Below are 16,870 nucleotides of genomic sequence, written 5' to 3' on the forward strand. Positions count from 1 at the left end.
ATGCAAGTCTGTCAAAATACATTCACAAATTTAGTCATGTTGAACTAAGCAAAAAAATGACACACTGTTTGCACCACAAATGCGTTATAGTTCAATTTTTGTACAATGTAAGCATTTTGAGTTGGAATATTTGGAAATCACTGTAAAGATAAAAGAATTGCACTGGAAGCCAGATGCAATGATTATTCATCTTCCACGTGACATCTGCTATATATCTTAATGAAATTTATAGTTACCCCTGAAATTTGTCTTCCTTGACAGTGTTTATTTATCTTTAAAATTATTTTAACTAGGAGTTGAATATGAATCCAATTCTAGCTGCTTATAAAAATGGCCAGTATCTGATTCAGGGACCATTTTTCAGATTCCATGGCAGCTATCAGCTCTGTAAAATCGAAGCTAGACAGGCTGCCTGTGAACTGTGGAGTAACTGGGAAACTTTGGATATTTGGCAGTGTAAGTTAAGAGTGGTCGAATTCAAGCCTTGGTCTCTGTGACGAAATTTGTTCTCGATTACCATGGACGCATGTGGTTTCTTCCTGCTTTTCACAACCCTGTTAGTTACAGTGAGAAGTCATAAAGTTCTTCCCATGAAGGAAAATGATAGAAACATTTTTGTTTCTAAAATTGTTCCTTAAAAAAAAAAAACCCTTTTTCTGGTTCAGTAAGGAAAATTCAAATAGCAAAAGGTGTGAAAACGCACAATTGATAGGAGATATGTTGGTTTTTCTTCAGTGGTAGTCACACAGCTTTTGAGCTTTATCTGAATGAAATAGGATTGTATTGATTATATGTTTGTGAGTGTTGAATTTCATTTGTTACAGTTTAATGAGGGTGATCATTAAGAGTGTAGGTTGACTTTAAAACATCCTTGATTCCTTAGATTTTTTTTTTTTTGAATGGAAGATTAATACATTTTCCTGTGATAATGTAGATCAGAAACTATGTAAGTAGCCACTGGGCTCGTCTTGAATACCTACAGCTGTTATTTCAAAAATGAAAGAAATGGGTCTCGTGAAGTAAATAATGAAAGGTGGCATAGATGGTGAATTCCTGCTGGCTGGGAGTTTAAATTATTCACGTTGTGAGTACAGCTCACATGGTCCGTGCTGCCTGGGATTGGAGCATTATGTCAGTGGCTAATATTGCATAATTAAAATGCCCCAGTTCCTCAGCCCTCTCGTGCCGTGGACATTTAGAAATGGTTGTTAATTAACGTCGTGGAGATAGAGTTTTATTTGTATAAGTAGATGGGGCTTACCTCAGAGTTTTGGAGTTTTTGCGTTATGTTAAGCATTGGTGTAACTTGTAGACAGCACGCCCAAGATGTTTTTAACTAGTTCACCTTGTAGCTCCTTTTCCTTTGCACTGATTACCAACGTCACCGCGTTTTCCTTCTCGCAGGTTGCCCCTTGGTGAGTAGTCCATTTTAAAAGCCTGGTAAGCACACTGCCTCCTCATTCCAACATTGCAGGTCCTTTAACTTTGCACTTAGAATTCGGCAGCTGATGAGAGAAGGGCTTGGGAAGCATCACCACCTCTCTAACTGCTATGTTTGGGGAACTGCATGGGCATTTGCACCTTTGCAAAGCACCTGAAGCGTTCATTTATTACCTTCTCAGCCTTAGCAGCTCTGAAGGGCGAAAGCCCTAACAGAAATCGTTTTAAATTTTTGGATCATGTTCTACATGGTGTTTTGTAGCCATGGTCCGTGAGGCTGTAATCTTGAGTTCATGCTTCTTCACCAGATGTCCTACGCAGATTGTACCTTCGGAATGGTGCTAGAGCAGTATTTCTCAACCTGAGGAGTCTGTGAGTGAAAAAAGAAAGAGTGGAAGAAAAGCACATCGCCCCATTATCTTGTTACCATGAGATCTCAGGACCTGTGTTTGCTTTTGCAGATGCATTAGGGCTGAGCGAAGGGCAAATTGTGAGTGCATGCACGAATGGACCAAAGAAGGATGCAAGGGCTTTGTGAAGGGATGGTGGAAAGACTAGGCATGTAAGTTAATATTTGAATTAGAGCACACATTGCCCTCGACGGACTTTAGCGAAGCAATCAAGGTCATGTAGTATAGTGACCAGCATAGGGCTTTGGAGTTCAAAATCTAGAACACAAATTCCACCACATATTTTCCTATGTACGTTTGAGCAACTTTATCCACCTTCTCTCAGCTTTGGTTTCTTTAGGATGCAGGTGAATAACAACTACTCTGTGGGATTTTTGTGAGGATGAAATGAAATCAGAGATGTAAAACACCTGTTAAAATACCTGGCGCAAGGAGAACTCCATAAATGGTAGCTATTAAAATATTAGTTGATTATTATGCATATTTTTCCATTTAAATGGCATAAGTTGCATGTGAAAATCTTCAGTGCTAAAAATAACAAGTTAAATGGGATAGAGAGTGAAAGGACCACATGGGTGGGGATGCCTTTTGTTAGAATGAATCAAAATTTATAGTAGGGCCTAGATGTTACTCTGTGTCTCCTGGGGGGCCCATCCTTGTTCTCACACTGTGATCTCCATATGAAATTCGCAAAAAATACTTTTTAATGTGTTTTCATTTCAGGGGATGCCATTTGTTTGTTTTATTTTCGTCATGAATGTCAATTCTTAAGGGCAATTCTTATTTCTTAAAGTATGTCTATGATTTCACTTCTGAGTCAGAGGTGGAAAATACCAAGTAAGGAAAAGAATACGAGTTACCCTAAAATGATAGTAGGTAAAAATCATACAGATTTCCACAGTTGATGCTTCTTTGATTTACGTTTCTGCCATCTCATTTTATGTTTAAGATGAAAATTAAAACAAATGAAATCCAGTATACTGTTTAGGGTGGCCTTCCAATCAATGTGGTTTTGCTAGAATTTTTTTTTTTAGTGTGATTTCATAGAAATAAAACATCTGCCAAGGAATGAATTTTTAGCTGATGACGAATGTCAGAGGGCTATGAAAATGGAGTGCCGTTATCTAGGGAGTAGGCACAGTGGGTGCTATGCCTGCTGTGCTTCCTGTGCAGACCAAGGTGATTTAACAGCAGATGAGCTTGGTCTAAGGGAGAAGAGGTCTAAGGGAGAAGACCCCTTCAATTCTGGGATGTTTCTTTTGAACTCACAGAGGAGTTGAAGTAAAAACATAGGGCCCTCTTTACTCAAAAGTGAGAGCAATGGGGATTCTTTGCCAAGGCCTGTGTTTAACTAGCTAATAGTAATTGTGGTTGTGCTGAGTGATGGAACAATTGATTCTTAAAGAGGCCATTTATCCTTTTCTCGAAGTGAGATTCACACAGGTTTTTGAGAATCAAATTGGTTCTGCGGGGTCCAGTCCTGGGCAGGGGGTTGTGCCTGTTTCACATACAACTTCATTCCGCCCTTCAGCTTCCCGTGGAGGATGTCACAGTTCTCTCGGAGAGGCTGACCTTTACGGCAGTCGGCTGTGCATTTCTCCAGCATTATAGAGGAGGTGCCTGCCGTGGAGTTTGTTCTTGAGATTACTCCTGGGCAGTATTTAACCTGAGCAGTGCACTGCAAAACAGGCAGTCTGTCTCTTCCTTCATTCTCCAAGACCCGTTCTTCAATTACGCTTGATCATTATCAGCGACCTGCAGAACTGGACCGTGGTGACCTGTCCCACATAAAATGGCTCTTACTTGGTTGTGTTTTGGTGTGAATAGTTCTCATCTTGTGGATCAATCTAGGAGGTCTTCATACTGCTTGTAGTACAGGGGGGCTATGTTATACCTCAAGGACTCTTTCTTTCTCTTTCTTTTTCTTTATTTTTTAAGGAAAGTGCAGCTTATAGTGAATAGACAATATAGGGAAGTTATTTCCCTAAGAATTAATGTACAGTGCCCCAGGTTGCCCCATTCAGCACTTTTTGTCAACTGTGCCCTAAAACGCTTTGAAAATAACCCTTTCATGTTAAGAAAAAGATCTACAGAAATTTGGAAAGTGGAGAGGAGTTGAGGAAGCTGAAGGCTGAAAGCATCTCTACTGTCTTATTTCTTATTTCTTATCTCTACTGTCTTATTTCAGTCTAATTTCCAACTGCTTTTTCCTAGAAGAGCATCTGATGGATGAGTGTGAGGCATTGGGTTAGTTGTGGCGTCACACAAGGTTCACCCGAGTTGGCCCCAGTCTACCTGAATGTTCCTGAGAGAACCTTTTAGTTTCCATGTCCCTGTCAACTGGTCTGGGTGGGTAGGGCGTGGGAACTGAGAGAATTTCCTTCTGGTGTCCTTGACAGGGGGCTGAAAACTTCTCAGCTGGTGCTATACCACTGGGCCATGGGGGCCAAGATTGTTTCATCTCCCACCCTTCAGCCGTTACCCCCACGAACATAGCCCAGCAGCTGGGCCTGAGCCTGGTGAGTAGGCAGATGAAAAGAAGCAGTGGCCAGGGAGAAAGACAGATGACAGGAGCTCTCAGAAAAGATGCTTCTAGCAAGAACTGTTGGAATGTTTCAGTGGTGCTTTTGATGTCTGTCTCTTTGGCAGCTATTGCCATTTGATTGTAAGGCGCATCGATTTTAAGTTGCATCTTGATTTCATAGATATCGAACGACGGGGGGGAAATAACCCTATGCACGTTCTAGTTGATGAAATAGACTGAATTCTAGGTGGAGATAAAGGGAAGAGATAGATAGGAGCGGTGATAGTTAAGTGATGTAAAACATTTTACAGAGCTGAAGAAAGACTGGCGTCTGCAAATGGAAAGGCCTGTTGATGAGAAAAGATGCCCACTGAGTCAGAGACTGCTGAAGTTTCTGAACTCGAAGGTTCAAGACAAACTCAAAAGCTTCCCGACAGAAAGAATGACTAATATGTGAAGGAAATGGGATCAGTCAGGGTTTAGGCTTTTCTTCTTCTAAACTGGAAGCTAGGAGGTGGAATGACTTCTAGGGATTCCCGAGATAAAGAACTGAAACCCCCAAATTCTGTGTTCAGCTCTCATTTACCTGTCAGTGTGAAAAAGAGACTTACAGATATACATGGATTTGGAGAATTTATTAATGTTATCAGCTAGCAGCCAGAATCCATTAAGGAGACAAAACTCATTAGTTATTTTTACAGAGAGAACTTAATATCAGAATTGTTAATGAGGAATTTAAGAGCTGAAAAGGCAAAAAAACAGAACAAAAAACAGCTCCTCCCCCAATACACAAACTCTAAGGCAATGCCATTCAATAAAAATATAATGTGAGCCATCTATATAAATAAACATTTTCTAGTAACCAACTTTTTGTTTTTTCAAAAAAAATAATAGCTGAAAATAATTTTAAGATACGTTGTTTTCCCCACTACATTAAAAAATAATCATTTTAACGTGTAGTCAATATGAATTTTGTTGACGAGATATGTTGTATTCTTATTTCCGTACCAAGTATTAAAAGTCCAGTGTGTGTTTTATTCTGACAGCAAATGTCATTTTGGACAAGCCGTATTTTATGGGCTCCAAAGCTCCATGCCTCTGACATCGTCTGTACTGGACAGGCCTGATGGAAGATAGCCTGAGGTAGCGCTGGCAGGAAGCAGTAGGAGCTGAAGCTCGGAGTGGGGGTTCTGTGGAACTGCAGCTCAGCCTGGGCGGGGGCGCCTCCTGGCTGGTGGTGCTCCCGTCTCTGAGCTTGGAGGAGAGGCCAGTAGGTCTGGGACTCAGATTTTTGAGGAGGCTACCAGTAGGTAGGCCTGGTGTCTCCAGAGTGTGAGGTGCAGTGAGGTTGATTTTGCAAGTGTGGGAATACTACACACTGGGTTAAACTGCTGCTGATGTGAAGCTGTGGGGCCTGAGTGATGCTGAGAGGCGAGGACGGCAGCAAACAGGAAAGTTGCTTTTTCTTTCTTCGGCCTTGCAGTCTCCCTCTGGCGCCCTCTGTTGGCAGAGCCTCATAGGGACCCAGCTGCAAAGCAGAAATATGATTTTGATACTTGCTGCTCCCATACCACAAAGCAGAGGTGTGGCACTGAGAATCATAGCTAACTGTCTGACAAAGTGGTCCCTAATAGGAACAGACGTAAAGAAGAATTCTAAGCAAATAACAAATTAATTACAACAGAGACCTCAGTATAGGGGATGGTAGAGAGGAGTGGAAGCACCTCTTGTTTTAACCGTAATAAAGGTTAAAAATTGTGCCCATGAATGACAGACGGGGAACAGCTACTGAAGGTGCTATTGATAGGATTCTTGAAACTGAAGAGAAATCCTTGAAAAGAAAACCAACAAATTGTAAGAATTCGAAAGCACTGAACTCTTAGCTAAGAGTTGGGTTGGGGGAGAAAGTTAAAATATTCAAATGATTTCACCTTACTGAGTTTGCAGAAGGTAATGGTTGAGAAAATAGTAGGAACTGTGTTTTTAAACAATAGTAGGGAGAAAGTGTTTGTGAATTTTCAGGAAGTACATGACCACTAACTGCATGGAAAAATACCATAGATCTTTTAGGGAGAGAGAGAATGTCTAAGAACTTGATAGCACTTGAAAAACAAGGAAAGGGGAAAAAAGCGATAACAAGGTAAAATTAATAGTAAGCATATATAAAATGGGAGAAATAAAATTAAGTGTGTCAGTTGTTATACTGTTAATAATTGGGACTGGCCACAACTACCATTTAAAGGTCAAGGCTGCCAGATTATGTTAGAACACACAGATCACACGTGCCAAGAGCTATGTATATTTATCTGATATAAACTTAAAACAGAGTAATTTGTTTTGACCTTAATAAAGGTTAAAAATTATTGGATTGGCAAAGCTATACCAAACAAAAAGAAATACGAGAAAAGGTACGATTGAAGGTTATAAGCACTAAACAGAATAAAGCAGCACAATTATGGACTGATAACAAGCACAGTTGATTAAGACAACAGTCATTAACCTTTACGCATCAGTCAAATTAACAGTTCAGTATATGAATGGAAAACGATTAGAAATTCAAAGACTCCTTGATTAAAAAAAGCAAAAAACCCAAAAACTGTACAAAGGACTTTGTGTAATCATTCTTTCCTTCAAAATGTTTACCCAGGGCTTGATGGAGGAATCCGCTGAGTTTAACCATAAAGCATCTACCATAGAAAGCGATGGGGTGAGTTAGTCGATGTGTATCTCTAACTCTAACAGATGGAGGTGAGAGGTTGCAGTTTGGTTCCAGCTTGAAAGCCCTTTGAAATAGAAAAGAAGTATTGATTTCTTTTCCTTTCTAAGCCTTAGAATGGAGAACGGTAATGTCTTCCTCATCTCTCTGGCCAAAAGTTTCCCAAGACTTACCAATGTACCGAGGACATAATTTCAACATAGGAGTCCTGGCAAAAATGTGACCTTTATGAAAAAGAAACTAAGTGTGAAACACTGTAAAAGGCGTCATGTATGGTTTGTATACATAAGGATACTCAGATGCTGTCATTTCTTCATAACTCAGCATCCTTTCCATGTGTGTCTCGCATGTCGCTCAACCATGAATGTGTCCTCATTTTCTGTCTTCAGGAGGAATCCCTGTCGTATTGCCATCTGTCCCTGGCTCAGGCTGCCCATCTGGGGTGGGGCCAGTGCTTGCCAGAGTTGATGGCTTACCTACCTGGACCCAAGAAAGGGGTTTGCCCCAGAGATACATGCATTTGACCTCTAGCTCCTTTTTCCTCCAGCTGCCTCTATGTTGTCTTCCTCCAGCGTCTTTAAATAAGCAGCCGGAGCACTCATCCAATGAGTGTTAGCAAGGTGGAGGGGTGTAGATACTTTTCTAACAAGTCTTTTAATAGTAACAGGTCATTTATGGGCATTTCTTTCCACTAATTCTACATGACAGTTTGTTTTCAAGCCCTGCTAATATGGCACAATTTAGTGGTGTGTGTCTCTACCTCCCCACTCCCACCATTGTTCAGTTGTAGTTTGAATGTTACGACCATTAATGAATACTATACTGTAAGATCATTTTGGTGTGAGGTACCTCTAGCTCAAGCCAGATGAAGCAGCGGCCATAGTTGTCCAAATAGAGGGAAAACTGGGTGCCTCCGGCTTTTGTGTAACCCCCCCCCCCCCAGCGAGTTTAACCGTGAATTCCTGGGGAAGAAAGGGGTGTCTGGGCCAGGGCTACGGTGATATTAAAATCAGAATTCTTTTCAAACATAAATGTGTTTTTCGGTGCCGTAGGGGAATGTATTTGATAAGAAAACCATTCCAGAAAATCCAGGACAGGTAGAACTTGTTCCCGAGTGGGAACTGAAATAGGGACTTTAGGGACAAAGTACTGTGCAGAGTGTAAATGGGAGGTGATCATCTAGAAGGGAGAGATGAGAACTGTCTAGGATTATGGCTCTGGATAACCCCAGTAACAGCTGTAGGCTTCCAGTTTTCTTTCCTCCAGCATCAGGTGGAAGCTCTGCAGGAAATCTCCAGTTAAGGACATTTCAGTGTGAATGAAAAAAAAATCATCCTTTTAAATGTTCTTGTAGAAAGGAAGGAAATTCTGAATGACATTTTAAATGATATTTACGGAGAAGCATAGATGACCAAAATAAATATCTTCTTGGTTCCATTCAGAACCAGGTCATAATGCTGGTTAAATAATACTGATTTACTCTATGGTTTGCTAGATTGTGGTTATTCAACCTTCCAAACGGTGTTATTTATTGCTGTTACCGTTATGTTAAAGAGTACCTGTGTTCCATAGTATTAAACTATGCTCATACTCTGTGTTCATGCTTTCAAAAATATTCATTGTCTGGCAAGAGCCAGTCACTATTTAGTGTCTGGGCTACAGTGGTGCATAAGACAAAGTTCTTACTCCCCATGGATCACATTCTAATGATATCTATCTATTGATCTGTCATCTGTCTATCTATAGTTTATATATATATACACACACACACACGCATACACATGCGTGTGTGTGTGTGTGAGAGAGAGAGAGTTAGTTTGTGTGTGTCTTCTGTGAGACTGCAGGCTCCAAAGTCAGGCTGTCTGGCTACACTTGTCACTGGCTTCGTGACCTTGGGCAAATTACTTATAACTTTTGTAAGCCTTGGTTTTACATAACTTCTCTGGGCCTCAGCTTCCTCATTTGAAATACAATAATAGATACAGTAAGGCTGTTGTGAAAATTAAATGAGTTATATACCTGTCAAGTGCTGAGAACTGTACCTGACACAAAATAAGCATTAATAAATGCTAGATCTTTATCTGTTACACATATAGATATACATATAGATACATATAGATGTTACATATAGATACATAATAAATATGATATACGAATGTACTATGGCTATATGAATGTATATCTTTATGTATTTATGAACCTCAATGCATGTGTATGCCTTCCATGATTTGAAATAATTTGATCTGAGAAATATTAAGCTTGCTATGTACTTTTATTTTTGTAAGGTCTTATTAATAGAAAGCTGTATATTCTGTCATTATTTTTAATAGTCTTATAATTAGTTTGTTGAATTACTAGCTCAGCTTTTCTGTTTTAAAAAAGGAACAGTAAACAGTATTTTGAATGCTAGTTCAGCATGTTTTGACAAAGTATGATGCATTAAAATAAAATTCGTCATTAGCATTAAAAATGACCTCTGAGGTCGTAGTCGTTCATTTTCCTCTTCCAGTATTTTAAACAGTCTTTCTGAGTCAAGTTCTTTGCCATACTTTGCAGATATTGTCTGTGTATAATGGTCATAGTTCAATTTTTGATAAATCATTTTGTCATATCATTTTATCACTAACAATCTCAGCTTCCCATTTATTCTCACCCATTATCTGAGGTTCTTATCGTCTTTCCCTCAGTAATATAATGGCCTTATATATTAAATTATAAAGTAATTTTCTAAGCTAGAATTGTATAGAATTACTTATGTGTCAACCTACATGAAGATAAATCTGAGTATTTGTGAGTGGCCAAATGAGTAGTATACAAATTCAGAGCAACATTTAGGGCCATTGAAAGTTAAATGGCTTTGGGAAAGTGTTGGTAATAATTTTGTCTCTGGCATACTCTGAGTGGGTGTAATGAGAACAAATAAAAAATAAGCTTCTTTTAAAATAATTATGAATAATACAGGATTCGTGGCTAATAACTCCTTGTATGACCACAAAAGTGAGTGGTGTAATGGAAACTAATGCGTATAGGAGGTTTACTCTTTAGGAGGTTTAAGAAACAAGGCTTTGGAAATCAGATTTGATCATTCATGTCTCCTGTGTCTTTTTCAGTTTTCTCATGGAAAATAAGGGAGCTCGTGGTGCCTCCTCCATGAAAGATAACAAAGTTGAAAATATACGTGTAAAACATGCCTACCTGAAGTAATCTTTAAAATGCCCTTCTCACTTTCTGAAACCCTTTAGGTTCTTTGAAGTAAAATAATATTGGCTAGTTTTTATGTAGAAACTGAAATACATAAAACTAGATTTTTTTATGCCAGAATATCTGAGAGATGAATGTATGAGTAGTTTATTATTATTATTTTTTCCATTTAAAAGAACATGTTATAATAATATTTATTATAGGAAATTTGCCTGGTTTTTAGAAATTGATGTTGCTGGTATCTTAAATCTCTCACCTGATTGAGAATATTCTGAGTAAAATTGCTAAGCTGCAGGGGCTTGTGGTATAAGGGAAAAGCTGACTGGTATTTGTTTCATTAAGCTTAGGCAAGCTATCCAATTACTTAATGCAAATAAGAAAAGTTTACACTAAACTCCTACTTCTTAGCTTCAAACTCGAGAGAATTTAAATGAGGAGAGATATGTATTTAAAAGAAGGAAGTTTAAATGAAACTTAAATCACGGGCTTAACGTCAAATAATATTAGATCAGAAGATCTGAAATAATAAGTGGGAAATGCCAATAAATAAAGAGAATGTATTCTCCAAGCTGCGTGGTATGTTTAATTTTATTTTGAGGTAATTCTTAAATCTTTGGAAACCTAAGTTCATGATGAAAGACTTAGTTTATCTCATGCCTTCTTTTCACCAAACAGTGCCTTTTTCCACTGTCAATGGGTGTTCCTCTCCTCTCTCCCATGTGGAGTGTTTACAGAACAACCTGGCTTCTGATTTATACTCGTAGCTCCAGCCCTGGATAGATAGCTATCAGTGAGGCCCAGAAAGCAGGGTCATCTCATCCGGCTCCAAGTAAGAGAAAAGTTGATTGATCATACGGATATCTACTTTCCATAGATGGCCATTGAATAGAATAGCTTGATGGCATAATAAAACCAAGAGCCCTGGAAGGAAGCTTTGAAAAGAATTGGGAGCTTTTGAGAATGTAAGCAGATGTTCTTTGCAGAGTAGTTGGACTTGTTAAATGATATAAATGACTCCGTCAAAGAGGAAACGGATTAGAGGAGAATATTGCTGTAAATGAATTTTCTGGCGGGCAGAGTTGGGGAAATGGGGAATAATATCATTTAGAAATTTCTAATCTTGCTTTTATTTCTAATGTAAAAAGGAAACCTCCGTTAGTTACACCAGTTATTTAAAACTCGGCCCTCCAAAGTAATTTGAAAGAAAGTCAAATTGGGTTCGAAAATTTTCTAAACATTTTTTTCTAAAATTGCAAAGGTGATTTTAAGCTTCCGTGGACGCTTTCAAGCCTTGCACTTAGTTTTGATAATTGTATGTGTTGTGTGTATGTGTTTTAGGAGAGCTCCCTCAGTGATCTTAGTTAGATCTGGCCATCCTTTGGTATCTGAAACAGCCGTCACAGAACTCTAAAGAAAATCCTTTCTCAGCGATTCTGGACCCAACACGCTAAGACTCTTCTTCCCCATGTTGCTCAGTTAATATCTGTTAGATTTCAGTTCAAGTATCAGCTTCCCGCCTTTTTACAAATGATGTATTTATCAGAGTTTGAGCTTTGTGAGGGTCGGGACCATGTCTGCTTTGCTCGTCATTTTATTCTCAGTAATCAGAATCGTGTCTGTCACCCAATAATTATGTATTGAATGAATTTGTAAACCCTGTTGATTCTTGCTTAGCTTACAGTTTTTATCAAGTAGTAGGAAACTCTGAGAATGAGACAAGAAATATAAGCGCCCAGTGAATGAAAAGTATAAAATTTGGAGAACATGCTCCTTTGTTTCATTCATTCCCTGCCACATTCCCTTCTCAAGAGTTTTTAGGCAGTGGGGAATAATCTACTTAAAGTATGATGTTTGTCAAACTTGTAACTGCAAGAGACCTTAAGATTATGTAGTTAACCTTTCAAATTTTAAAGCTGGGAAAACTCAGGTTTATTAGATTGCGTAGCTAAGTTGCTCGTACTAGGTCATGAGAATTTGTTTTGGGTTCTATAGCCAGACTGCTAAAGATGCAGGTCTGTGTATAAAGATAAATGAAAGTAACTGGGATAATTTATTCAGAAAGGAAGATAATTTTCTTTTCTAGCCAATTTGTGCTATTGCCAATCTCTCTGCAGCTAAGAATCAGGGACAGTTAGGCATTGATATTCCAGAGGCCATGATACTGTAGAATATAGAACATCTTTCTATAATGCAAGTATTATAACATCCTTCTGTTTTCAGTGATTTAGGGTAGCCTGGGATTAAGTCATACTTGTGACACTTATAACATGGTGGCTTGGTGCTTGTAAGGTTCAACTTGTCTCTAATTGTTTCTAATTGTTCTGTCTTCTGTTTTCCTGTTTTCTGCAGCTAGTTTTCCTTTTTTGTTTTTTGGTCTGTGGTTGGAAATATGCCATCCATCCCTCCATGCATTCAGACATTTCACCAAGTATTTGTCGAGCGCTTCCTGTCTGGCGGGCGCTGTTAAAAGCATTGGGAATATAGCCGAGAACAAGAACAGAGCAAGTCCTTGCTCTCTCAGAGTTTACAGGCAAGTGGGAAAGAAGTAAGGGAGCGTGTGAAAGGATAGGGGTGCTCGGTCATTATTGTCAGCTTTTAATTTCAGAAGCCGTGAAAATAGTAAAAATAAAGCAGGACTTCTTATTGGTGAAAAACTGGGGGAAAAGATGGAGAAGACAAAGCTGTATGTGTTCACGGGGTATTTAGTGAATTTGGAGATTTTCTTCGTTTTAGAACATCATTGCCTTTTCTGTATTCCTTCCTGACCCACAGTGGGTACTATTATTATTACCGCTACTTACCTAACGTGTTGAGCGCATATTCTTACAGGTGTTGTGCTAAGTGCTCCATGTATGCAGAACCTTATAAGGTAGTTATTATATCAATCTATTTTACTCAGGAGAATTATAGAACCCAGGGAGGTTAACCGAAGTACTTACTCAGCTAGTAAGTGGTAGAGCCTTGATTTGGACCCCGGACTCAAACTCCAAAGTTTGTGCAGCTGTACCACATCTTGCAAGCTGAAGAACCTGTATTTTTTTATTATAACATTGAAGATTTTTGTGCTTATGTCTGTGCTTCTTTTTCACTAACTTGCCAGAACTTCATGATATTTCTTAAGATTGAGCCACTTTGAACTCCCTTTGTAATTAAAATGGATTCCACATGCAAATAAACTCAGAAAAAAACATGTGGTTATTAAAACATGTGGTAGATATGAGAAAACCTAGTTGTATAGAATTCATTTTATGCTCATGAACTCATAACGTAATTTTTATGATAGTTTTATATATGTGTGTGTGGATCGCCGTGTGAAGACACTGCTTGGCGTACTTGTACAGTAGGTGATCCATACATGACAATTTTCAATATTTTAGTTTCCACCTCACTTGTAAAATAGATAATATCTTTTCCTTGCAGGGGATGTGCTGTAAAAATGATTTAACTGCCCTTTGATGATCTGATTCAGTAACCTCAGCCGTTATCACTATAATATTCTTATGTGGACCACCTCAGTTTTGATGTTACTCTCCTTTTATATTTCGCCAGGATTTATTTGGGTTAAAGAATATTTTGGTATTTGAAGGCTGTGGCTCTCAGACTTTGCTACGAATCAGAGTCACCTGGAAGGCCTATTAAAAGACAGTTTGCTGCCCCGCTCCAAGTTTCTGATCCAACAGGTGTGGGTAGTGTCTGAGAATGTGCATTTCTCACAAGTTCTCGGAGGAGGCTGCTGCCGCTGCTGGTTAATGGACCCTCCTTCCAGAACTGCCACTCCAGGGGCGTGGGTAGGACCTCTAATGAGTGCTGTTCTGTTACAATCGTACGTGTCCAGTGAGTTCGTGTTCTGAATTAGCATGTTGCTGAATTTGTTGTGAAATTCATTGTGATGTAACATAGAGAAATTTGTTTTGTATAAGCCTAATAGTGTTTATTGCTTGAGGAAAAATTTCCTAATAGTTACTTTTGCATGACAGAATTTCAAAGGGCAGGTTTTCATTTGTTTCTATTCATCATCTTTATTCAGGACACAAAAACACACAGGTTTAATTTTTAAGGGGAAAGCGTTATAACTTTGGGATATAGTTTACAAGGTGATTTTTCTCTGTTATAATTGTTTTCTGAGAAGGACAGGGTTTCAGGATGATGGAGCAATTTAAAAATCGTTAACAAAAAATTTTTACTTTTTCTTTTTTTTGCTCTTTTCAAGAATCTTTTTGAAATTAAAATTCGATAGCCTAGTATGGAGTTCCATTTGGTGCTCATCATTCCCACTTATAAAGCAGATTTCACTCAGAAGTTCACTTATACCAACATAACAATTTTACCTTTTCAAAGCATCACTTAGGCCTTTGGGGATATGATGGTATGAAGGCGTTTTCTCTCGAAGAAGAAAAGGCAATCAGAAAATCTTTGTCCATGAGATTAGGCTGAAATGTACTCTCCTTCAGTGATTACTGAATACCTTTACATGGCAGGCACGATGGTGAAGATCGGTGCCAAAGCAATTTATCTTTTTCACGCACAATGAGGGGTTTTAGTGGATTGTAACTTAATACGATCTAATGGTGTGATGCGCTTACTGATCAACCTAATGCAATCGGACGCTTCATTAATAGAATTAGCATTGTGTGCAGGCCTTGGGAGGTGCCGTTCTGCTGGGTAATTTTGCCAAACCATGTCTGCAGTGTTACATGTAGTTCAGAGCTGAGGGACAAATTGGAGTCGTTCCAGAGTGAGCAGCCCTGCTGTTGAAATGTCTGGCCGATTTTGCATAGGAGGATTGTTGGGAAATGGGAGTCGTTCCCTACGAGGGAAGATATCTTCATTGTGGTTTGAGTTTTCTGCTGTAATGTAAGATCCATGAGGACAGGGCCATGCCTTCTTGTTCAGCACGAGTTAGTGTTTCTTTTACTTGCAGGTGATGTGCCTCAATGCCTCAATTGAGGTGTCATCAGTGCCTCGCACAGGACTTGTGGTGTATTCAGTAAACACTTGATTTGAGTCAATTGTGAGGGGAAGTGATGGTTACCTTCAAATATTTATCTTGTAGATGGCTTGTTAATTAGATTTATTATTTATATCTCCAGAGGACAGACGGTGGTACCGGGGATAAAATTTTTAGACGGGTAGATTCAGTTTTACTTAAGAAGACCTTTGTAAAATGAGTTTAGCAGTCAAATCGATAAACATCGTGTATTTGAATTCTGTTCTTTTAAATGCTGGGGTCAAGGCTGCGTGGGGATTTACTAGAAAATACACCTGCTTTTGTTAAACTATAGGCCAAGGTGATTTCGGCTGTGTGTGTCTCTTTTTATTTAAGTGTTTCATTAAAAAAAAATATATATCAGCTAATAACATCTTGTTTTCTAAGGTAGACCTTTCTTGTCTTTTCAGATTAAAACAAGGGAAAGAAGTGGACCGAGACAGGGCTTTAGCCAATGAGCAGCTGACCAGAGCTATTCTCCGCGAGAGGATATCCAGTGAGGAAGAGCGCTCCAAGGCAAAGCTGCTGGTGAGTGACACGGATTTGGGAAAAATGTCTTCACAGGGAAATCGCTGGCGTTTGGGAAGAGCTAAGCACGCCCGCCAACTTTTAGGGTTGACCAAATTCACGTTCTCTTGGCTTAGATTTTCTTGATTTTTGCCTTTTACAAGTAATTGACGATTTGCTGAGATGAACCATGAAGGACATTTTAAGGCAGGTAACTTCAGAATTATTGAAATAAAGGTCAACAGAGAGACACAGGTACATACATCTTACCTGAAGGGATGGAGTGTGTGTCTCCCTGTGTCCCTTTTCACTTCACTGTATTTGAAACCTCTGGGGCGAGCAGCCTACCCTGTTTCTGTCCTGCTGGTCACAACCAGATGTAGGTCTGTGAAGGCTCCAACAAAGGTGAGTACGGTTTGATCAGTCACGTTCTGGGCTTTTGAAAGGGGAAAACAGAACAAGGGCTTTGGGAGCCATAATTTTTAAAGAAATAAATTATTATTATTATTATTATTATTATTATTATTATTATTATTTTGAAGAAAACATTATACGAATGTGTCTAAACACGATGAATAGAAAGCATAAACTTGAAAAGACACCCATAAATCTGTCATTCTCACACAACCACAGTTTACACTGGGGCGTGTTTCCTTGTAGACAATTTTTATTCCTAGGTATGTTTCATATTTAAGAATTCGGATAATGCTGTGTATAGTGTTTAGCATCCGGAACATTTTCTTATGTCACCAAATGTTCTTCTGAAACACAGTTTTTAATAGCTGAATAATATTTGTCTTCTGAGTGTACCATAATTTATAAGCCACTTCCCATTGTTAGATAAAAGTGGAACTGCTTTGGATGAAGCCTGGGGCACTGACTGCTCAGCTCTCATTTTAGCCTCCCTAGAAATCCACATGTAACTTTTCAGAACCTCATATTTGGGAACTCACTAGGGAGGTAAAATGTGATTATATATTGGAGAACTATAAACGCAAGACTGGGAGAGGGGAGGCGTTGTCCTTAGTTCAGCGGGCAAGTGGGTGGGTAATGTTAAACATTTGAAGGAACAGGTCCGTTTATGC

General features: G+C 38.9%; 1 protein-coding gene across 5 annotated transcripts in view; it reads left to right on the forward strand.

Annotated features, from left to right (window-relative positions):
- Window positions 1–16,870, forward strand: part of CHCHD3 (coiled-coil-helix-coiled-coil-helix domain containing 3) — a 251,919-nt gene that overhangs the window by 71,972 nt on the left and 163,077 nt on the right. For all 5 annotated transcript variants that reach the window (XM_033099246.1, XM_033099250.1, XM_033099247.1 and 2 more), the window contains exon 4: window positions 15,689–15,806. In XM_033099246.1, coding sequence (XP_032955137.1) covers window positions 15,689–15,806 — 118 coding nt within the window. The remainder of the gene's footprint in view (window positions 1–15,688; window positions 15,807–16,870) is intronic.

Source organism: Rhinolophus ferrumequinum, chromosome 26 (assembly GCF_004115265.2).
Source record: "Rhinolophus ferrumequinum isolate MPI-CBG mRhiFer1 chromosome 26, mRhiFer1_v1.p, whole genome shotgun sequence".
Classification (NCBI taxonomy): domain Eukaryota; kingdom Metazoa; phylum Chordata; class Mammalia; order Chiroptera; family Rhinolophidae; genus Rhinolophus; species Rhinolophus ferrumequinum.